Source organism: Kryptolebias marmoratus, linkage group LG12 (assembly GCF_001649575.2).
Source record: "Kryptolebias marmoratus isolate JLee-2015 linkage group LG12, ASM164957v2, whole genome shotgun sequence".
Taxonomy (NCBI): Eukaryota; Metazoa; Chordata; class Actinopteri; order Cyprinodontiformes; family Rivulidae; genus Kryptolebias; species Kryptolebias marmoratus.
The window spans coordinates 10,055,027-10,077,915 of NC_051441.1; the positions used below are offsets into that span (position 1 = coordinate 10,055,027).

The 22,889-nt window shown below is 38.0% G+C and overlaps 4 protein-coding genes and 1 pseudogene across 4 annotated transcripts; 1 reads left to right on the forward strand and 4 right to left on the reverse strand.

The window, feature by feature from the left end:
* Window positions 1-208: 208 nt before the first annotated feature.
* LOC108241251 (RNA-binding protein with serine-rich domain 1) lies at window positions 209-3,111 on the reverse strand. The gene is made up of 7 exons (XM_017425272.3): window positions 3,001-3,111; window positions 1,921-2,070; window positions 1,645-1,824; window positions 1,427-1,532; window positions 982-1,135; window positions 743-884; window positions 209-657 (listed from the first exon to the last, which is right to left on the reverse strand). Coding segments are annotated over exons 1-7 (840 nt in total). The 5' UTR covers window positions 3,003-3,111; the 3' UTR covers window positions 209-551.
* Window positions 3,112-3,120: 9 nt separating this feature from the next.
* LOC108241250 (mucin-4) lies at window positions 3,121-6,928 on the forward strand. The gene is made up of 4 exons (XM_017425271.3): window positions 3,121-3,273; window positions 4,369-5,054; window positions 5,185-5,298; window positions 5,599-6,928. The coding sequence occupies exons 2-4, from the start codon at window positions 4,407-4,409 to the stop codon at window positions 6,550-6,552; spliced, it is 1,716 nt and encodes a 571-aa protein (XP_017280760.1). The 5' UTR covers window positions 3,121-3,273; window positions 4,369-4,406; the 3' UTR covers window positions 6,553-6,928.
* Window positions 6,929-7,682: 754 nt separating this feature from the next.
* LOC108241302 (cytochrome P450 2K4) lies at window positions 7,683-10,347 on the reverse strand. Its single transcript, XM_017425334.3, has 9 exons — window positions 10,128-10,347; window positions 9,858-10,020; window positions 9,620-9,769; window positions 9,247-9,407; window positions 8,787-8,966; window positions 8,570-8,711; window positions 8,297-8,481; window positions 8,049-8,190; window positions 7,683-7,935 (listed from the first exon to the last, which is right to left on the reverse strand). The coding sequence occupies exons 1-9, from the start codon at window positions 10,308-10,310 to the stop codon at window positions 7,748-7,750; spliced, it is 1,494 nt and encodes a 497-aa protein (XP_017280823.1). The 5' UTR covers window positions 10,311-10,347; the 3' UTR covers window positions 7,683-7,747.
* Window positions 10,348-12,793: 2,446 nt separating this feature from the next.
* Window positions 12,794-18,505, reverse strand: LOC108241301 (cytochrome P450 2K1). Its single transcript, XM_017425333.3, has 10 exons — window positions 18,391-18,505; window positions 16,917-17,194; window positions 16,652-16,814; window positions 16,434-16,583; window positions 15,579-15,739; window positions 15,255-15,434; window positions 15,028-15,169; window positions 14,767-14,951; window positions 14,529-14,670; window positions 12,794-14,270 (listed from the first exon to the last, which is right to left on the reverse strand). The coding sequence occupies exons 2-10, from the start codon at window positions 17,103-17,105 to the stop codon at window positions 14,083-14,085; spliced, it is 1,500 nt and encodes a 499-aa protein (XP_017280822.1). The 5' UTR covers window positions 17,106-17,194; window positions 18,391-18,505; the 3' UTR covers window positions 12,794-14,082.
* On the reverse strand, window positions 18,487-22,755 carry LOC108241300 (annotated as a pseudogene).
* Window positions 22,756-22,889: the final 134 nt, after the last annotated feature.

A 22,889-nucleotide genomic window follows, 5' to 3' on the forward strand; every position in this document is an offset into this window, starting at 1 on the left:
CTGTAAAATATGACTATACAGCCGCAGAGAAGTAGCAATCCGCTGTCATTTCTGTGTAAATACCCTTAGAGATTAAAAGCAAACAGTAATATTTACCTAAAAGAAAGTCACATACATGCATCAAACACTGAATGCAAAAAATCAAAAATTTAAAAAGCATGATGAGTAACATCTTCCAGGTGCTGAGATAAAAAAAATAAACCAAATATTTGGAATTTTAATGGTTCTGCATTTTATTTTTTCAAATTGTTTAAAAATTCAATACAAGGTAAAAAGAAGTCACATTTTAAACAAAATCTGGGTAAATCCCATTTGAGACAAAAACAACTGAACTAACTTTTCAGAAACAACTTGACAAAACAATATGGTAAGAAAAAAAAAAGAAAAGCACACTTGCTCTTACCATAGAGACAGCTGACTACAAGAAAAATTATGTTGTTTCTCATGAGTCCAGAGATTTTGAGGGAGCAAGAATTACAGCTGATCTGGTGTCAATCTAAAAATCATGTTGGTGTTTTTCTTTGTTTTGTTTTAAAATTTAGGACACCTGTTTATCTAGATGAGTTGGAGCTGGATCGAGAGCGGTGGCGCCTGCGACCAGGAGACCTGGAGCGAGAGCGGCGACGTGCCGGGGACCGTCTCCTTGGGGAGCGAGACCTGAATAAAAAATTAGGACTTAATTGTTTAACATGAATAAACATATATAGAACCATCCAGATGGAAATCTGTATGCAGATGGTACCTTCTCCTCATGCGCGGTGGGCTGCGACGCCACATTGGTGGCGGCGGGGGCATCCTGCGGGGAGGAGACAGTCTACGAGGTGGAGGACGGACCCGCTGAGTCAGCACAGCAGCTGCAGTGATTTCCTGTCCGTCAATCTGACCTGTTTTTATAACAAGCATCAAACACAGTTATTCAGAGTGAAACTCACAAACATGCCCAGGTTAATTTTGCAATCCAAAGACAAAAAAAAGAACAACCTCCATCCATGTGTTTGAGGGCCTTCTGAGCCTCCTCGGGGGTCTCAAACTCCACATAAGCATGGCCCTTACTCAGGTGTGGGTGGAGCCTATCTATCTGCATCTCAATCATTTTTATTTTCCCATAAGTAGAAAAGATCTCCTGGATGTGCTCCTGTTAAACCAAGACAGACTATTAGGAATTTTATTACAAAATTATCTAATTCACAACAGATGAAACAGACTTTTTGTTTTCCCTGTTTGCTCAATACAACTTAAAAAGGGCAATCTCAGAAAGTCCTCTTATTATTTTAATTTTCTATAAATCCACACTAAAACAGAATATTTAAAGTCTGACTGTTCTCATTTACTTAACATTTTTTTTAAGATGCTGACATAAACCCTGATTAATTTCAGCCATGTTCATGTTTGTCACTGTCAAAAGAAAAATAAATTGTTTTGTAACCTTGGTTACATTCCTGGTCAGCCTTCCTAAGTGAACCTTGGTTGGTTTGGGGGTGGGGCTTCGTTTCCGTCGTTCCTTGTCCTCTCCCCTCTTCTGCGTTTTAGAGCTGAAAAATTCATAAACCACTGAGTAAACTACATCTTGATTCATTTATATGAAAATAAAACAATAACAAATTATACAACGTGTATTGCGGTGTCATCAAGAAGAGGACTTACGGTGAGCGGGAGCGCCTGCGGTTGTCATGACGCCTGCGGCTGGGGCTTGGAGAGCCCGAGGAGCTGGAAGAGGAAGATGATCGAGAGCTCGAAGACCCAGAGCGGCTGGAACCAGAGGAGCTGGATCCACTTGAGGAACCGGAGCTGGAACCAGAGCTGCTGCTGGATGATGAGCTGGATCTGGATCACAGTGAGAACAAAGAAAAAAATCTTTGTTAGAAAATATTCAGCACAAACTTGACTTCTAACATGAGAATAAAATCTTAAAAAGCAAACCTGCTGCTGCTGCTGCTGCCAGAGGAGGCGCTGCGACGTTTCCTTACTTTCTCCCGTCCTCTCTCCTTTTCTCCTTCCTTGGTACCAGTCTTCTCTTTACCTCTATCTTTTGTTTTTTCATCCTCCTTCCGTTTTGTTGGCGATGGGGCCCTAAAATGACAGGAAAACTAGTTAGTTTGATCCTAAACAAAACTCATCTGTCATTCTCAACACATAAAGCTATTAGTTCATTTACTTGCATAAGTATCAATGTGTATTTGACACAAAAAGGTGAGTTTGGCTGATTAAAAGACATGTTTGGACAGTAGATTTCCATCCAACACTGTTCTTGTCAGATGAGATAAAAATGCTTTTTCAATAATTGTCTCAAAGATACCTTTCTTCTAAAATTAACAATATTTGTGAAACCATTCAGTTTGTCAGAAAAAAAGAAAATATGTCTCAATTCTCAAAATAGCACCCTCAGATCGCTTTTTTGTCTTGCCAACAGTTTGAAACCCAGTAGCGTGAACTACACAATAAAATGCAGTTTGCATTACAAACCATTGCTTTTATAAGAGCAGCAGAAAATTAGATTTAGCCTTAAATTGCATGTTGTCTAACAGTATATTTGAGACTATATCAAGCAGTGAGATTAAAACTACAAATGGAAAGAAGAAATTTCAACCCGACAAAATCTGTCCAATAAAACATACTAAACACATGATTGTTTTTGTCTTTTTGTTGAAAGCAAAACGAACACGAAACCTGCTCGACTTGAATCAATCTAAGGAATGAAGCACTACAACTATCCGCGAATTAGATATTTCCGTAGCATTGTTAAGGGTGTAAACAGTATTTAATTTCAATGTGATATTAGTGAAAAGCTGCACTCTCGGGCAGAAATGCGCCGCCATTGAGTTTCATTCAACCCGGTGGTGAAAACAAGAGGAGCGCCACACCGCCTAATTTCAACGACTACCCAGCTCTTAATACAGCGAACAGACGAAAATAAAAGCTATCACAATTTCCTGAACCGATTAAATATACTCTGTGCTCGAAAATAAATTCACTTAAATTCCAAGAACAGCTTAAACCTACATTTTTGTTTTTGGTGACAAGGTGGCTTAGCTTCGACCACTTGCGGCCTGTGAGCACGTCGACAGTTGATGACGACAACGGAAGTGACGTAACTGCTTGAGCGCCACTTACAACTCATTTGTTTATTTTACGATGCTGACGATACGATGGCTCTTTACTGACCATATCCTTATAAGACGGGGCTGCAGGAGTACAGAAAGAAACGTCGTTGCTGTGTGTGAAATGAGTTGAAACAGCTGCTGAGCTTCTTTTTTGTCAGTAAGACTTCGCGGGGTGAGCTCAGTACTTTATAATTATTAAGTATCTTGTCAGCTAGCTCAGCTAAAACTGTTGAACCAATCCTGCATTGATATAATTTACTGATGAAAGTGATTCGGATTAATATTAAATTGTGAAGTGCTATAATAAAATAATGGGTAACAATGTTAGAATTATGCGTGGAATCATTTGTGGTCACAAAATGACATTGCTTTGCCACAACTTTCATTATCAGTATAAATCAGAAAAACAGACTAAATCAGATATGTGACTGCCCACAATATGGATACTACATTGAATAAACTCAAACATATACTCAGTCATATGAGTGTAGACTGGACTATATTGATGATGTATTTATTAATCTGTCACCTGACTACAGTCAATAGTTCACCTCTTTGAGATAATCAACATTAGTTTAAAGCACTGATAGCTAACTTTCAAAAAGTTGAAATGACATCACTGCCTACAGAACAGGTTGTGTAGGCATTCATGTCTTCACGGCTGCTGTAAAAATATGTATTTAATTACACTTGGGTAGAGAGCTATGGAGAGAGAAACTGTGCAGTCATTTTTATCTTTTCTTCCACCAATTGAATGTGTAAAGCTTTGTTTAGGCCTCAGTGTTAGAATGACACAGACACATTTATGTTTGTGTAATGCGTGTCCTTGCAAATTCAAACCTTATAGGAACTTCAAGCAGAATGAACTGAAGTCAAAAGTTGGAAATGTACCTGTCATTTCCTCATGTTAGCAAGGGGTTAATAAACATTAAACAGCATTTATTTTTAGTTTTAGTAGAAACTATTGTCACCCAGAAAAAAAAGATGTCAGAAAACTGAATGTGTACGTATGTAATGTACTGTAATATTTATACGCACACAAATTTGTGTTGTTGTATATATGTATCAAGGATATTTGCCTCTAGACTAACAGTGATTTATGACTGTAAATAAAGTAAATAAAATATAAGAACAAGAACTGGTGTTTTTACACATTAATATATGCTCACAGCAGTAACACTTAAATCATTATTAACAACAAATTTATGCTGTATTTCTAAAATTACATTAACTGTTAATAACGGTCGTTATTCTCTGAATTTTCTAGAGATTAGCAGCTGAACTCACAGGATTGTTCTGAAGTGAATGACCATGGGCCGGCTAGATGATGCTGCCAAACACAAAGTGGTGGAACTGCGGAAGGCTGGTCTCAGTTTCCGTAAGATCAAAGCTGTGCTGGAACTGGAGAACATCAAGGTGTCTGCCCAGGCCATATACCTGTACCTGAGGGAAGTCCAAGGGAGGCCACCAGGGAGAGTTAGGCCGGTAGAGGCTGGAGGGGGCACATTAACACCACAGGTGCAGGCTCGAACCAGTGCATTACGAGAGAGCTGGAGCAATATTCACCTTCAGAACCTAATGAGGGAGGTTTCTCACCATGCTGAGCTGGGAGCTCCCGCCGACTTTTCCAAGCAGCCATCCACAAATTCAGAGACTAGTTCAAAGTCTTCTGCATCTGGGGAGAGCAGTGGAAACAGCCGGCCAGAACAGCAACGTATGACAAACAAGGAAGAAAACGACATCCAGATTGTTAGCGTCACTTCCCTTGCACAGCATGGCCAACAGAGAGTTACTCAGCCTTCTGCAACAAGGGCACAAACAAGTCCTGCGTCTTCCACATTAACAGCTTCTGCAGCGTTCATGAGGAGAAGAGCCACACCTTCTCCAGCCACCAGTTCAATGCTGGCAGCTCGAAAAAGACTTTTGGATAAAGCATTGTCACACAAGACAAAGGTATCTGCTTTAACACAACTTCTTAAAACCTCTATAGTAAATTTGGGATTTGATTGTTTAAAAGTCGTTTAGATTAAAAAAGAGCTTCACGTTGTCTTTGTCTTATCTTGTCTAAATTGTTTTTCAACAGTCATTCCACCAGGTGGCGTCATTGTTGAGGAGAGATCACTCAGGTAGCCATAGTTCTGACTTAAGCAGCAGTCTTGCACAGCCATCTCAAACCTATGATCTGACCATGGAAAAGGTGAGAATCCTGCAGATCTTAGATACTGCAAAACAATTCCTTGCATTGTTGTGATGTCTTGTGTTTCTGTTAGTGTATAATAAATCCAATACCATATCTGTTTAACTTGGATTTGGAAATGAATTAAACTGCAACAAGTCTGGCCATGCTAAGGTGGACTTTAAACCAAAATAAAATTATTAAACACCCAAAGTACACATCCCACAACTGTTCAAAAGCCTTCCCAAAACTCTATTATTGACCTTTTTCATGGTTGCACTATAACCACTGTTTTAATTCAGTGTTTTTTTAACATTACAGATTGTTAATGAGGGCCAGAATGAAGGGACCAGTTCCTCTCGTCGCTTCCCCACACAGAGGCCAGGGCTGAGTGTCCGTTCTCTTCAGCCTCCTCCTCGCGTTGGGATTCGTCTTCCTAATCGTCCACTAGCACCTTTGACAACCTCAGTGCCTGGGGCTGTTCTTCGTCTGCAGACTCCAAGGAGTCAGGGTGTCGCCCGTAGTGATGGAAATCCAAGCACACAGCAGGCGGTCCAGGATACCAGAGGGAGAGGTACTTTGCAGGACCAGATCCAAAATCTGGGCTCTGAAGTGCGAAGCCTCGGGCTGGCAGTCAAAATGCTTATGGAGCAGCAGTGTCGTCTGGAAAGAGAGCAGTCCCAACAGACACAGATTCAGAAGCAGATATTAAACACTCTACAAACCATTGCTTCCAAAACGGGACACTGTAGCAGTGTTCAGCATCAACTCAACAAAACTCCATCACCCTCTGCTTTGCCAGCAGCCTCAGCCCCTACCTCATTCAGTCAGGACACCTACAATTTCCCTCAAGGCACATACACTCAGTGCAGCCAAACTCAGCCGAGCTACAACTCATTAGAAAGCTTGGAAAATGTTGAGGCATTTAAAGTGCCGGGACTGAGCCCCACAAGCATGAACGGGTTTCCGCCATGCAGCAACACGGAGAGCCTTCCTCTCACTCACACGCCCCCTCAGACACAACCATATGCAACTGCATACTCGCAGCAAACCAGACAAACACACATCCCACCATACACACAATCATACGTCTCTACTTACAGCCCGGCACACACTCAGACATTCAGAACACCAGAGAGTAAAACGTCTGATTTCTCCAGCAGCTGTTCAGCGAGGACTTTTCCAGACTGCAGCATATCTCCCCAGCAGATTGTAAACTCTAACCACTCTTCCCACGATCAACAAATCAGTAGCATCAAAGTGGAAGGACCTTAGAGGCCGTACGATTCCATGGTGTTTAATAATCTAATTACAATGTGACTGTTGGTTTTTTGGTTTGTTTTTTTTTTTTTTTTTTACACTGACTTTAATATTATCTAGGGCACATTTTTATGATTAAAGGATCGTGTAGCCTATTTTTTAATTTATTTCCAAAGATAATTTTTAACCAATACATACAGCAATAGATTGCAGTGTTTTCTCAGAAGTGTAATAATTTGTTTTTCTAGTAGTTAAAGGACATAGGCAATGTTTTTTGTAGACATAAATCATTTAAGTTTTGTATCAGTTTATCCTTTATCACGAGAACATGCAATACAAACTGTTAATTTTACTAACTTTGTGTGAGCCTATTAAAAAAAGAATAAAGCAGCTTTTGAATTAAAGTGCATTCTTTTATATATAGTTTGAGTTGTTAGAGGCTTATATACCGAGCAATGGAAAACAACTTTTTGCATCACGAGTTCTCAAGAAATATAAAATATTGGCAGGTTATTTTAAATACTGTAGACACCGACTGGAAACTGTATGAAAATTCTGTTGTTGGTAGCAGCTAGCCTTTAACAGGAGAAAGGTTCACTCATTGCCATTACTGTAAATTTTTCCATGAAGTCAGATAAAGAGCACAGCTTAAGACACTGAACTTCTGTTTTTCTATTGCATTAACATGTATTATATCCTGTTCCTGCATCTGAATAAAAAAATTTAAAAAAATCATTTTAAAAATGATTCACTAATTTAGAAAAAAAGAATTGTAGGAGCAGAGTTTTGGCTGTACTACAAAGTGGTCCAAACTAAGGTTTCGTTAACTATGATGTACTGCACCAAGGTCACCTGCTCCAAACTCAAACTCTAATCATGACAACATGTGTAAAATGTGGAATTCCCAGAAAACTATTAAAGAGAAGGTCTTCACAGAGTTTACAGGGTCATAAATGCATTCAGCAAATATCAAAAGCTGCACAAAAGGAACAGTCCGTTCCAGCAGTTTATACATTTCTTTTACATTGTATAATTAGGCTTTTGTCTTCTAATGTAATGCCAGTGCAGACAACTAATCACTTCAAAGTAAGTCTTATATTATGCATTTAATTCCTTTATTTAACAAGTTATCCACTATCCAATAACACATGTGGGATATGTCCAAATAAAATCGTGGGGAAAAACAGATGAAAGCGTTCCAGCTCTTTTTTCAGTTGCGTTGGACAGCACACAACTTCTGAGGTCGAGGAGAGAGAGTTAAGCCCACAACTGGTGTTAAATCCACTTCATCTCCTGAAACTCCAGGTGGAGGAGTGAAACAAAAGCGCTGAAGAAGAGAGGTGAAGACGAGGAAAAGCTCCATTCTGGCCAGACCCTCTCCAAGGCACGCTCTGCGACCTGCAGGAAGTGTTAAATAGGGTCCTCTGTATGGGTTTTGGATAGCTAAAGCAGACAATCTTTTCTGTAAAAGCACTGAAATCTGTCTATTATTATTATAGTTTGCAAAGTACCTGCAGAAAAAGGCATGAAGGCATCTCTCCTGATGAATTTACCCTCATCATCCAGGAAATGAGAAGGGTTGAAACTGTGAGGGCTCTCCCATTCATTCTCATCATACAGGACAGAGGTGAGGAGAGGAAACACTGTAGTTCCCTGTAGAGTGAAAAAGAAAACAGGTCTCAGAGCAAGTAGATATCCTCAGATATGGCAACGAAGAGCAAAAACAAAAACAAAAAAATGACTGAAGGGAGCGGTTGACCTTCTTGATGAAGTAGCCTTGTAAGGTGACATCTTGGCATGTGGTATGAGGAAGGGCAAGGGGGACAAGGTCAGCAAATCTCTGTGTCTCATGGATAACTGCATCAGTGTACGGAAGGTTCTTCCTGTCCTCTGATTGAACCTGACGGCTTCCAACCACCCTGCTCAGCTCCTCCTGAACACGATCTGGATGGACCATAGAATAAGGTCTAACAAGTAGCTTTGTGCAAAATAAACAAGTTAAACAAAAAGAGGCTTAGAAGAATGTTTCCACCTTGAACATGAGGGTACTTGGCCATGTAAAGCAGACTCCACTTCAGTGTGGTTGCCGTGGTATCATTTCCAGCTTCAATCAGATTTATTACACTGTAGAGGAGGTTGTCATCATTAAAATGAGAGTTCTCACTCTCAGAATCCTAGTCAAACAAAGAGAGAATATTACTATTATTCAACATTTACAAACCTGACTTGCAGGAAATTTGATTTCTCACCTCCAGCTGTTTCTTACGGATCAGAAATGCATCAACGAAGCATCTGCACACCTCAGGGTCCAGAGTTTCTTTCATATCAGCTATTATCTGTTTTACATCTTCCCTGCTTGCTTTCACATGTTTTATATAATCCCTCCAGTCTTTAAGGAAAGGCCCCAACCAAGGAAAACAGTTGTAAACCTGGAAAAACAATATTCACAATGTCAATGTCAGAAATAAGAGCTCTTCTTATGTGAAATATGGTTTAAACAAGTGTCTGCAGTGCAGCCAAGTTCATTTTGCCCCTTTACTGATACAATTATCTTCTGGATTTAACACAACTGTAAAGACAACCAACTGTTTTCTCAAAGTATGAATATTACTCCATTTTAATCTGATGGTCCTCTCACCACCAAACCTTAATGGTGAGATTGTCTCGTCTTCTATATAAAATTCATTGTAATCATTAATTCAGTCATACCGAGATAGAAGCCGTTCCCAAAAGACGAATAAGCTCATTGTCTCTCTCCACCATAGCTCGAAAGACCTGATCCTTGTAATCAAATCTCTTTCCAAACATCAGAACTGATACGATGTTTGTAGCAGCATAATTAAAGAATTTGGTGTTGTCGAAGGGTTTACCTGGAAAACATTTATAAGGAAAACTTAGACAAAGTGTATAAGAACATTGCTCACTCTAATTTGCTTACTTTAAAATAAACTCAATTTAGGACAATATAAATGTTGAGTGGATGCAATAATGTCAATTTTTTTTTTAAATATTTTCACCCATTTCTTTGCAGTGGTATGTAACTGGGTCATATGCATGTTAGATATAAAATTAATACTATTACCTTCCAACTGTTCAAATTCATTAATCACGTACTGACATTCCTCAACAATTATGTCTTCACTCCTTTTTTTGCCCATTCCAAAATCTCTCAGTGTTGTCAGAGCAAAACGCCTCATTTCTTTCCACAAGTCTCCATTGGAAAATACGACGCCTGGAAACAGCATGCACTGTCTGAATAAAACAATTTGATTTACAAGGGACAAAAAGTTTTTCCTAAGTCTGAGACAAAAACATCTTACCAAAACCCTTGGTTAAATCAAAAAATGCTGGAGTGATTTCTCTGTCTCCAAATTCATTAGCATGGTTCACTAGAGCCTGTTTGACGGTCCTGTATCCTGACAGAACCACCACCTTCTGAGATCCAAAGTAGACTTGGAAAACTGGTCCATATTTTTTTGACAGCTTAAAATCATAAAGCAATGCAAATTGAGACACACACCAATATTTTTTTTAATTATTTTTTGTTAATACTAAACAACTAGTTTAAGGGCAATCAATAAATTACTCACATCAAACAAACTTTGGTTGAGTCTCCTCAGATCCATCTGAAACAGGTTACCGAACAGAGGAACGGGTCTGGGTCCTGGAGGTTCTTGTGTTTCCTGGGAATAGAAACTGGAGTAAAGAAAGTGGAGGATCAGCAGAGCAACAAAGACTCCAAACAGAGAGACTGATTGTAGGTCTTCAAACATGATTCTATAGTTTCTTGGGAAGAAGTCTGAATTCTCTTGGAAAAATAGGGACACCTTTACAGTGAAGTTCTTCTGTTGCTTTAGATGAATATCAGATAATCTCACCAAAAGCCTCTGTTTTATAGCAGATGGTGTCCCCTTTATTCTCCCTCCTGTGGGTCGAGGTTGTGTCAGGTGAAAACAGTCCAGTTTAATGATTAAATCAAAGAAACAGACATCAAAACACATTTATGAAACAGGGATATTTAACTAAGGAAAATCAAACAAACAGAAAGGTCTGCAGCTTTCTGGATGGGATTTCTAATTTAATAAGCATAAGACTCTGAATCAACAAAAATAAAAAGGAAAAAAAAACTTCTGTGCAATAATTCTAAAAACTACTAATGGCAAAACTAAAACAGTGTTTTGGGTCCGTGTATTTTCAGGCAGTTCGTTTTTTTGTTTGAAGTGAAAAATGAAAAAACGAAAATCCCCTTTTTTTTTATGTTTTTCGTTTATTGAACCAAAATCGGAAATCGGATTGTCGGATTATCCGATTTCTGAAAAATGAAAAAAAACGAACATCCACTCGTTTTTTCATTTTTCATTTCAAAGGAAAAAACCAACTGTCTGAAAATACATGGACCGTTTTGGTACGTACTAAAACCTTTGGAACATTTGTTTTGAAACACTGTGTACAACCATCTGTTGTGAGCACAGCGTGTCACATGACTGTTCCGTTCTGTGTTCTGTCACCAATTGTTCCAAAATGTCAGGATGGAAATTCAGTGAACTTTGAACTAAAACGTGGTGATCTTCTTATCTTCTTTACAAATAAAATAATAAATAAATACTACAATTACACAAAATCACGTACCAATACGTATTATGTGAATATTTTCAACCAATATCAACCTGGAGCTCATTGTAGACAATTAATTTTGGGTTGAACTAAATATAGCCTAAAAGTAAAATATATGTCTATATCATATCATGGTATTTCGCTACAATTTGTTTAAAAATTTTTCAAAAGTGAATAAGATTGGGGATTTTAACGAGATCCTTCTATGTGTAAGCATTCACACTTAGAAAGACTATTCCTGTGATTTTCAAGATGTTTGCCCTTTTTATTATAAAGTTAAATAGGCCCTCCAAAATTGTATGAGAGATTGATTTTTCTTCTCACAATAATTTTTTTTGCAAAGTTTCTTTAATGCACGTAAGACTCATAATTTATAGCATATATGATTTTGTAATCAGAAAAAACAATATTGTGTAAAATATTCAAATTTAAACATAAGGACATGCTTAGTTTAGTCTGAAAATCTCATGCATTTTAATGGAAACTTAAAAAGCCTTAAATTTGAAGCTGGAGTCCAACCGTTGTTGAAATATCCATGCTTAAGTCTTCAAATTTTTAAGTACTTGTTTATTGTAATTGAACAAACAAACAAAAAAACAAACAAACAAGATGATCATCTCTTAGAGGACATTGACAGTACAGAGCTTTAGAAATAAGAGGGGTGAGGGTCAAGCCTATTACTGGTTTCAGATCCAGATCAGCTTCTGAAAATCCAGTTCAACCTGGAGTGACTCACGACAAACAGAAGCTGCAATTAAATGGTTTTATTTGACATGAATGACACTCGCGGAAGACGCGAGTGTCGACAATAGCAATGCGCTTCGAGGAGAAGCTCAGGTTGAGCATTAGAGGCGTCTTCCCCGGGGAGGACACTGGTGGTGGAGGTTGAAGAGGGAAAGGAAGCTTGAGGGAGCTGGGAAACTGGGGGTGGAGAAGGGGTGGAGGTGGGCTGAAGATCGGCCGGCGAACGGATGGGGCCATGATGGAACTCCTTTTAAACGAAGGCTTGCACGCTGATTGGATACACTGGAGGCGCGGTCGGATGCTGATAGGCTGGAGTGGAGGTGCTCGACGCAGGTGAGGCTGAAGCAGGTCTTCGAGTCTGAATTTACGCCTAGGCTTCATTTGGGGGATTGAAACAAGAAATGTAAAATAATGCTGGGGAACAAGACGACCTCCATTCTGGTCGAACTGTCTTCAAGACACATCACAAAACCTATAGATGCCAAAAGATTGAGTTTATCTGCAATAACTAGAGGAAGAAGAGCAAAAATAAAACATCTGAAAGAGTCTAGAGGCAAATTTGCCCTCTTTATTGAAAATATGCAAAAGGAGACATTCATTTAGGATTCACAATGAAGCACATAAATCAAACCATTAAATTAAAAATAATAATTTCTGGCTCCTGATGCTTCTTACTTTAAAAAGTTACAAAACACTGAACATCAAATGAATATCTAAATTAAACAAAAAAAAGATACTTAATAAAGTTATACTGTGCAAGCTACTTATCAATAATCAAACAGGCAAACTTCGTTTTATTTTATTTGAAGTTCACTAAAACAGCACTGTTTAAAATTAAAACTAGAAGCACTCAGAGAGCACAAACCTCCTCAAAGGCCACAGCATGATTAAACAAATAATGCGATCCAGATTGTGATCTGGATCACCACCAAACTTTAATTCATTGTTTTTTGTGACAGTCCCAAGATTTCCTGGCAATTTCATCCAAATCTGTTCATTTGTTTTTATCTGATCTTGCCACCCCTTCCACCCCTACAATCCATCCCAGAATGTCAGAACTTCTGATTCTGAACTGCTTTCTGTCCATTAAACCAGAAGGCTGACTTTTGGTGACAGAGCTTTCAGATACATCCCCAAAACTCTGGAATGGTCTTCTTGCCTACATTCACAACACTTCATGTTTGCAAATCTTCAAAAACTATTTAAAACACTTAAAAAGGATATATAATTGAATCAAGTTTTTTGTTGTTTTTTACCCCTAAGGTCTCTGAACTGACTCTTTGTTGATCTTATTCTTAATTTATTTTATTTTATTTTTATTTTTTAGTTTAGTCTTATTTTCTTTAGTACCAAAAACAAAGTTTGTGTTGCCAGGGATGAGCACTCCCAGGGACCTACTCCCACCTGCCATCTGCTGTCAAACCTGACAGCTCCTGTCTGCAGGTGGTGAGTCCACAAGGACATTTTTTGGGCTTGCCGAGCCTCAAGAACCAAGGTTTGACCACCTCATCAGAAATATTGCTTGTATAATGTGGTCCTCCTTCATCAATGTCTTCAACTCACCCTTAGTCTGACTTTTCACCTGAGGCCAGCTTAAGCTAATGACCCAAACATCCAAGCTCATCCAACTGAGGAACCTGCTGGAGGGATTATGTATCGTCACTGGGCTGGAAAAATCTTGAGGTCCCTCAGGAGAAACTTGAGGGAGTAATGTTTAGGTTTCCCTCCTAATTTGGTTACCTATATAACCTGACCTGGATGGATGGATGGATATTTTCTTTGGTCTAGTGTACAATGTCTTTGAGTTTCATGAAAAGCGCTATTTACAATTTAGTATTTATTTTAAAAATACATATTTAATGATTACATAGATTATGTGCATGTTGTTTTGTAAAATACAGGTTTACAATTCCGTACAAATTTAAAACAGGAACACAATTCCGTTTGTTAGAATCAAGTCAAGTCAATAGGATCACCATAAAATTTTCAGTTCAAAATCCTCAAAACAAGTATTTTTTTATGAGTTAAATAATTCCTGCAATGGACAGTAAGTATTTGAAACAAATAAGCATGTAGTGCAAGATTAAAAGTTAGCATACATGCTTAATGAATGCAAAGTGTGTAGATCAAACTCTTCATATTATCATGATGACAACCTAAACAATGAATGATTAAGGCATTCCAACTTCACTTGCGTTGCACAGCACACAACTTCTGAGGTCGAGGAGAGAGAGTGAATCCCACAACTGGTGTTAAATCCACTTCATCTCCTGAAACTCCAGGTGGAGGAGTGAAACGAAAGCGCTGAAGAAGAGAGGTGAAGAAGAGGAAGAGCTCCATTCGGGCCAGACTCTCTCCAAGGCACGCTCTGCGACCTGCAATGAGGTTTAAGTGTTAATTATGATGCTCTGTGTGAGATTTTCTTAGCAAAATGTCTTGTGCATGAAGACTGAGAGTCAATGAAGCAATCAAGACTAGAGTTAAGTACATTCCTGTGGCAGTTTGATGTATGACACGCTTGTATTTGACTGCAAATAAAAGGCTACTAGAGCCAACAAAATGATGACAAACTCAATTTTATCTGCAAAAACATTAAAATAGTCTCTCATAAAAAACAAAGTTCTGCAAAGTACCTGCAGAAAAAGGCATAAAGGCATCTCTCCTGATGAATTTACCCTCATCATCCAGGAAATGAGAAGGGTTGAAACTGTGAGGGCTCTCCCATTCACTCTCATCATACAGGACAGAGGTGAGGAGAGGAAGAACAGCTGTTCCCTGTCGGTAAAAAAAGAGCAGGCTTCAGATCAATCTGATATCGTCAGACATGAAAGATTTTTTTCCTAAAACCCTAAATCAATGCGAGTAGCTGACCTCTTTAATGAAGTAGCCCTGTAAAGTGATGTCTTTGCTTGTTGCGTGAAGAAGGCTGATGGGGAGGATGTTTGCAAGTCTCTGTGTCTCATGGATAACTGCATCAGTGTACGGCAAGTTCTTCCTGTCCTCTGTTTGAATCTGACGGGTTCCAACCACCCTGCTCAGCTCCTCCTGAACACGATCTGGATACACATTAAAATTAAATCCAGTAGGTGCATTATGCAAAGGCTAAACAGAGCTTTAGGGATTTTTTTGCACCTTGAATATGAGGAAACTTGGCCATGTAAAGGAGACCCCACTTCAATGTGTTTGCTGTGGTATCATTTCCAGCTTCAAGCAAATTTGTCACGCTGTACAGCAGGTTTTCATCATGGTAGTGCAGGTTTGTTATTTCAGAATCCTAAAAAATATATCATGGTAAAAAGAGGTAATAAAGTTTATCAACACTTACGACCAAGGACTGGACTGAAGGTTTAAAAATTTACCTCCAGATGTTTCTGACGGATCAGAAATGCATCAACGAAACATCTGCACACCTCAGTGTCCAGAGTTTCTTTCAGATCAGCGATTATCTTGTTTACAGTCTTCTCATTATCTTCCAAAATCTTCATAAAATCCCTCCAGTTTTTTAAGAAAGGGCCAAGCCAAGGGAAAATGTTGTAAATCTAGAAAAAGTTTACAATGTAAACTTAAAATACTTTACACTACTATTACAAATCTTTGACATAAGAACTTAAATTTTGGCAGAATTTTCAATGAAATACACAGCAAAGGAAATGTTTTCATAACAGTAAATAAATTGTTCATACCCAAAGGGAGGCTGTTCCTACCAGATGAATAATCTCATTCCCTCGTTCCACCATACCTTGAAAGACCTGATCTTTGTATTCAAATCTCTTTCCAAACATCAGAGCTGATATAACATTTGTAGTAGCATAATTAATGGACTTGGTGTTGTTGAAGACTTTACCTGTCAGAAAAACAATTTTAAACAATAGTGTAAAATAGAGTGTAGCACAGAGAAATCTATGGTTCAAAATGAACATCTTTTGGAGGTATTTACAATGATGGGATTCAGTAATGTAAAATGTTGTTTTATAACTGATTTAATGCTATAAATACAACAGGATTGTTTTGATTAAACATTTGAGACTCTAAACTTCCACCTTTCAGTTCTCCGTGAAATAACACCCTTGACATTGGATACTAAATTTAAAATAAAGAGTTTGCATTATCCCTATGTGATGGGGATGTCTCAGCTTCTATCTCACACAGTTTTAACCCAATATTTGAACATTTTGATTGGGTTATAGACATTTTTATGATTGCTAAGGTTAATTAGCTGTAATTGCCATCTTCAATGGGGATGATACTAAAACGTTATCAGCAGTAGATTTTTATCCAATGATCCCATTCTGGGAATTTCATTAAAATCTGTCTAGTGGTTCAGAGGATATTTTACCAGTCCACAGACCTACAAACACACACTCACAGAGGCAATAACATTACCACCTCCTCCTTTGAATGGGATGCAATAACATAAGATAAGTTTGTAATGTGGAGTGAAATGGTAAAACTTTCACACATTTCTGTGCTGTTATGTTACAGTGGCCCAGTCTAGAATCTGGATCTTGCTTATGTTTGCTTAAGATTGGTTATCTTACCTTCAAATTGTTCAAATTCCTTAATTAGGAAGCCACACTCCTCAATAATTATCTTTTCACTCATCTTTTTGCCCATCCCAAAATCTCTCAGTGTTGTCAGAGCAAATCGTCTCATTTCTTTCCATGTCTCTCCATTGGAAAAAACTATACCTGGAAAGAGATATTTTTTAAACAAGCCCTCACAAAAAAATGTTATAACTTTGAAACTGAATTCCTACCATGTCCCTTAGACAAATCATAAAATGCTGGAATCATTTTTCTGGTTCCAAACTCATCAGCCTGGTTCACCAGAGCCTGTTTGATCATCCTGTAACCGGCCAGAACCACCACCTTCCTTGGTCCAAAGTACACTTGGAAAACTGGTCCATATTTTTTTGACAGCTTAAAGCAGAAAACAGATCAAATTATTTCTCACACACCAATATCATTTATTATTTTGTGTTAATACAAAAACAATTAGTATTTAGAAGTCTAAAAATTTACATTAAAAAGACTTTGGTGCAGCCTCTTCAGATCCACCTGGAACAGGTTACCGAACAAAGGAACAGGTCTCGGTCCTGGAGGTTCTTGTCTTTCGTTGGAGCTGAAGTTGGAGTAAAAAAGGTGGCGAAGCAGCAGAGCAACAAAGACCCCAAATAAGACTGAAGTGGGGGACTGTAGATCTTCAAACATGATTGGATAGTTTCTCAGTAAGAAGTCTTATCTTGGAGGAAAACACTCAAACAGCCCAGTTCTTCTCACAGTGCTTCAGTTTAAAAAACCTTAAAGAAAGAGAAAGAAAACCATCAAACCATGCCCATCTGGTTTGATCACATTTCTGCAAAGATTAGCAAAAACAAAACAAAAACAAAATCAACAACAGAGCAGAAATATGTCTTCAGTTTGGGTTTCTCTGTTATGAAAAGATGAAGTAAAAAAAATAAATGTAAATTACCAGCAGTAACCCTGCAAAGCCAGTAAGCAACAGGTTGTGTTTTAAGTTGAGGCGTCTTTTGGGAAGAACTAGAAGCTTTAAGGAGGTTTTCTTCTAACCTCTGACTTACAGAAAAAAATTGTCAAAATGTGGTATTTTTAAGATAAACATGAACTTGAGTTGATGAACACAAAAGTTAAATTTAGACATTCAGCGAGTGGGTGACACTGCAGAGCAAACCGTTTTCAGGTATAACTCCACCTCAAACTATAACTCAGACTATACCAAATAAGAAAAGAAATAAAGTACACATATTAGACCAGATGCATCTCATTCGCCCCATAAAGTTCCTCCTAATAAATCAATTAAATTACTTAATTATTTACCTTGATGTGTATTGTATTGTTCTGTGAATTTTTAAAACTATTTTAACTATTTAAAATGGAATTTAAAATAGGGCAGGACAGGTCAATGTCCATATTTGTCAGTAGATTTATCAAATCTCTGTAGGCAGTGATCAAAACAGCAGGCAGTGCCAACAGAGGGATTAGGGCACAAATAGGTCTGCATAAAGTTTCCCTGATTTAATTATTAAACTGAACTGTTTCCCTTACATAACCATGACCTGCAGGAGAGTCAGGGAGAAAAGAACTGTCTGCATTAAAAGCAACAAAATAAATTTTAAGCAACACATATCCTGCCTTTATCACAGAAAATGCAACTCAAATTGTAAAGTTTATGTAATTAATGTTTCCAAAAACAAATGTCTGTCCCACTAATATTTCTGCTCAGGAGCAGTTACTGGGTTCAAAACATTTAAAGTTTCTTCATGCAGAAGCTGAGCGAAATGTTCGGCAGCTGCAGTCGATTTAAAACTATTTAATTAAATTAAAATGGATTTAAATCAAAGTTGCTTAAACGCACATCACCATTAATATTTATATAGCGCTTCTGCTTTAATGTCATCAAATAACTTGAAAGGTGTTACATAGTAAACAGGATTGTGCGCATTTTCCACACATGCATAAACCCTCTGAAACTCACCAATGATAATTCCTAGCGACGGTACCCCTGGAGGAGGACTGAAGACTGCAGCCGCTCCTGATCTGTCAGCTGCTTTTGTGCCCAAAAACTGATGGGCTGCCAAACCTGACCAGCTGCCACGGGGAGCTGCAGGTGAAACGGGGAACTGCAAAGCTCCAAGTGTATCTGATTTCATCCCTCAGGAGGCAAATTTATCCTCTTTATTTGTGGTATGCAAAAGAGACATTCAGTATTAGTTTCATAATGAGGCACTGGTGAATCCAATCATTGAAGTAAGAACAAGAAATATTTTCTTGCCATTGAACTTATTGTGTTTAAAGTGATACTGTGTAAGATATTCATCAATCAGAGGCAAAGTTTCTTTTTTCTCTTTAATACAACAAATTCACTTTTTCCAGTTAATACAAAGGGCACTGTTTAAAGAAAAGAATAATAATCATAAAATTTAAGTGATTTGATTTGATAGAATCAAGTCAAAATGAAACTAAGATGAAGTCCAGTGAGGTTTGAAAATTCACAGAACGTTACTGTTAGAGACCAGAACAATTCCTGCATGTAAACATTAAAATATTTCCTTGCTGAATTTTATTAACACTTTATCATCAATTCATATTTAAAATGTCCCATAATTCTACAAAAAAAAAAAAGAAAAACCTAATAAAGTTGTCTCTTTCTTCACCTGCGTCTGACAGCACACAGCTTCTGAGGCCGAGGACAGAGGCTGAATCCCACAACTGGTGCTAAATCCACCTCATCCTCTGAGACTCCAGGTGGGGGAGTGAAACGAAAGTGCTGAAGAAGAGAGGCGAAGAAGAGGAAGAGCTCCATTCTGGCCAGACTCTCTCCAATGCATGCCCTGCGACCTGCAGGACGGTTTACGTGTTAAATATGATGCTCTAAGATTTGCTAATATGATTGAACAAATACCTTGTGTATAAAACTTAAAGTCCTTGTAGCAATCACCCTTTGGTTTGAGTACACTCTTATGGCAGTTTGTTGTATGACATGCTTGTCTTTTCACTGAACACAATAAAACTACTACAGCCAACAAGATGTTAACACAATTTTATCTGTAAAAGCAATAAAGACAGCAGAACTTTATTATAAGAGACCAAATACCTGCAGAAAACGGCATGAAGGCATCTCTCCTGATGAATTTACCCTCATCATCCAGAAAATGAGAAGGGTTGAAACTGTGAGGGCTCTCCCATTCACTCTCATCATACAGGACAGAAGTGAGGAGAGGAAACACTGTAGTTCCCTGTAGGTAAAAAACAAACTTTAAATCAATTTGAGTGGCAGCAGCTCAGGTGTTCAGGTACTTGGCATTAAGGGCTAGGTGAACAGCTGACCGCTCTGATGAAGTAGCCCTGAAAGGTGACGTTTTTGCTCGTTGTATATGGAAGGCCGACGGGGAAGGTTTTTTGCAAGTCTCTGTGTCTCATGGATAACTGCATCAGTGTACGGCAAGTTCTTCCTGTCCTCTGTTCGAACCTGACGGCTTCCAACCACCCTGCTCAGCTCCTCCTGAACACGATCTGGATACACATTAAAATTAAATCCAGTAGGTGCATTATGCAAAGGCTAAACAGAGCTTTAGGGATTTTTTTGCACCTTGAATATGAGGAAACTTGGCCATATAAAGGAGACCCCACTTCACTGTATTTGCTGTGGTATCATTTCCAGCTTCAAACAAGTTCATCACACTGTACAGCAAGTTATCATCATGGTAGTGCAGGTTTGTTATTTCAGAATCCTACTAAAACCCAAATGTAAAAAAAAAAAGAGATAATAAATGTATTACCATTTACAACCAGGGACTGGACAAGAGTTTGGAAACTCACCTCCAGATGTTTCTGACGGATCAGAAATGCATCAACGAAACATCTGCACACCTCAGGGTCCAGAGTTTCCTTCAGATCAGCGATTATCTTCTTTACAGTCTTCTCATTATCTTCCAAAATCTTCATAAAATCCCTCCAGTTTTTAAAAAAAGGGCCAAGCCAAGGGAAAATGTTGTAAAGCTTGAAAAAGTTCACAATGTAAACCAATGAAAAAAGCTTTCACATAACTTGGAATCTGTAAAACAAATCTTACAGCTACAACATTTCTTTTGACATTAGTTTGTTCATACCCAAAGGGAGGCTGTTCCGGACAGACGGACTATCTCATTGTCTCTCTCCACCATAGCTTGGAAGACCTGATCTTTGTTATCAAATCTCTTTCCAAACATCAGAGATGATATAACATTTGTAGCAGCATAATTGATGGGCTTGGTGTTGTTGAAGGCTTTACCTGCCAGAAAAAAATTTAAAAAACAGTTATAAACTCGAAGCACTCGGGGTGCAAACACCACAAGGTCATAGCGTCAATATAAAAAAAAATTGTGCAATACAGATCCTGACTTGCATCACCATTAAAATGTAATCAATTGTTGTTAGGTTTGTTTTTTGTTTTGTTTTTTTGTGTGTGAAAACCCCAACAGTTCTTGGAAATTTCAACAAACAACCATCCAAAAACATAACCTCTGTGGCAGAGATAACAACATTAAACATGAAGTGTAAAAGAGAACTAAAGTTTATCTGATCATGAGTTTGGAAATTAAAAAGAACAACTTTACTACTGATAAATTACCTAAAATATTTCTACTAAAAAAAAGAAAAGAAAGAACAACTTTAGGGTCATAATTACATGAATACTTGTGTTTTTCTGAAAAGTGCATATCACTTAACACATTGCAGACCAAACATTTTACCAATCAGTTAGCACTTGGAGAATGTGAAAGAAATGACTTTCAGCAACTATCATAACTAATTTTAGCTTCATCTGTAAAAATGATTGAGCTATAGACATTTTTGTGTTTGTTAGGGTCGATTTGTTGTGACTGTCGACTGTTGTGACACCGACTGCAGAATCAGGTTAACTATAAGAGGTTATCAATTGTAGATATACACCCAGTAATCACCTTCTAAGAGTTTCATTCAAATCCATCCAGTTGTTTATGGGATATTTGCTAACATACAAATATAGAAACACAGGTTCAGATAGGCAATTACAATCTGACCTGCTGCCATGAAAGGCAGGTGATAACACAAGATAATGAGTTCTATTGAATCAGTGTTTTAACAACATTTAGTCACTGCAGCCTATTATCTTGGCTTGTTACATGAAGTTTAGTCAACTTTCACCCATTTCTGTGCTGTATGTTGAGGCCCAGCCAGTAAACAAGGTCTTGTGCATAGGAGCAGATTATGTTACCTTCAAATTCCTCAAATTCTTCAATTAGGTAGCAGCACTCCTTAGCAATTATCTTTTCACTCATCTTTTTGCCCATTCCAAAATCTCTCAGTGTTGTCAGAGCAAAACGCCTCATTTCCTTCCACGAGTCTCCGTTGGAAAATGCTATGCCTGGAAAAAGAAAAATTTTAAATTAATAATTTTTTTAAAAGAATGTCATCTTATACCTTTGAAACTGAAGTCCTACCATGTCCCTTGTGTAAATCATTAAATGTTGGAGTGATTTCTCTGGTTCCAAATTCAACAGCATGATTCACCAGAGCCTGTTTGACTGTCCTGTAACCGGCCAGAACCACCACCTTCTTTGGTCCAAAGTAGACTTGGAACACTGGTCCATATTTTTTGGACAGCTAGAAACACAGAACAGTTAAAGGGTGAAGCTAATGTACAAATAAAGATTACAAAAAAAAAAAATAGAAATACTTTCTGTAATACAAAAACAAAGTAAGAAACACAAAACAGATTACTTACTTTAAAAAGACTTTTGTCAAGCCACTTCAGATCCACCTGAAACAGGTTACCGAACACAGGAAGAGGTCTTGGTCCTGGAGGTTCTCGTCTTTCTTGGATGAAGATGTTGGAGCAAAAAAAGTGGAGGAGCAGCAGAGCAACGATGACCCCTAACAGCAAAACTGAAGTGGGGGGTTGTAGATCTTCAAACATGATCTGATAGTGTCTAAAGAAGCCTTTTTTAAGGAAAACAGATACTTTCAAAGTCCACTTGTCCTCACAGTGTTTCAGATGGATATCCTTGATGAAATCAGGAAAATCTGTCAGACAAACACACCAATAGCCTGTGATTTTTTTACATTTTTTTTGCAAAGAACTGTATAAAATTCCAAAAGAGCAAAATACAGTACATTTTTACATAAAATAGTTTTCTTTTGAAACTATTCAATTACAAACATGACAACCTGTATGGCCAGAAAAGTAGCAGACGAACCCAATGTTTACAACTCTGCATGGAGATCAGAAATGCTAGCATCAGCAGGCATAGAGGGAAAAAATCCTGGTAAACAGCAAACAGATGAATATTTCCTCTGCTAAGAACTAGCATTCAGACAAAAGGTTTTTATGACATAAGGGCAAAAAGCAGTCCTTTTGAGGTTATTTTAAAGTTTAGCTTAAAAAAAATCTCAACACAGCTTCATGTCAATTCTTTAACATTAAATTATGATCTTAAACAAATGAATTCATTTCTA

Coding starts and splice junctions, on each gene's coding strand:
- LOC108241251 (XM_017425272.3), bottom strand. Junction 1,825..1,920: donor GGCAGCAGCAGCAGCAGCAG/GTTTGCTTTTTA, acceptor ACTGTGATCCAG/ATCCAGCTCATCATCCAGCA. Junction 885..981: donor CCTCAAACACATGGATGGAG/GTTGTTCTTTTT, acceptor TTATAAAAACAG/GTCAGATTGACGGACAGGAA.
- LOC108241250 (XM_017425271.3), top strand. CDS start 4,407: ATGACCATGGGCCGGCTAGATGATGCTGCCAAACACAAAGTGGTGGAA. Junction 5,055..5,184: donor CATTGTCACACAAGACAAAG/GTATCTGCTTTA, acceptor GTTTTTCAACAG/TCATTCCACCAGGTGGCGTC. Junction 5,299..5,598: donor ATGATCTGACCATGGAAAAG/GTGAGAATCCTG, acceptor TTAACATTACAG/ATTGTTAATGAGGGCCAGAA.
- LOC108241302 (XM_017425334.3), bottom strand. CDS start 10,310: ATGTTTGAAGACCTACAATCAGTCTCTCTGTTTGGAGTCTTTGTTGCT. Junction 9,408..9,619: donor TGAATTTGAACAGTTGGAAG/GTAATAGTATTA, acceptor AATGTTTTCCAG/GTAAACCCTTCGACAACACC. Junction 8,482..8,569: donor CAAGTACCCTCATGTTCAAG/GTGGAAACATTC, acceptor TGGTCCATCCAG/ATCGTGTTCAGGAGGAGCTG.
- LOC108241301 (XM_017425333.3), bottom strand. CDS start 17,105: ATGTTTGAAGATCTACAGTCCCCCACTTCAGTCTTATTTGGGGTCTTT. Junction 16,584..16,651: donor TGATTTGTCTAAGGGACATG/GTAGGAATTCAG, acceptor ATCTCTTTCCAG/GTATAGTTTTTTCCAATGGA. Junction 14,671..14,766: donor AGGGCTACTTCATTAAAGAG/GTCAGCTACTCG, acceptor TTTTACCGACAG/GGAACAGCTGTTCTTCCTCT.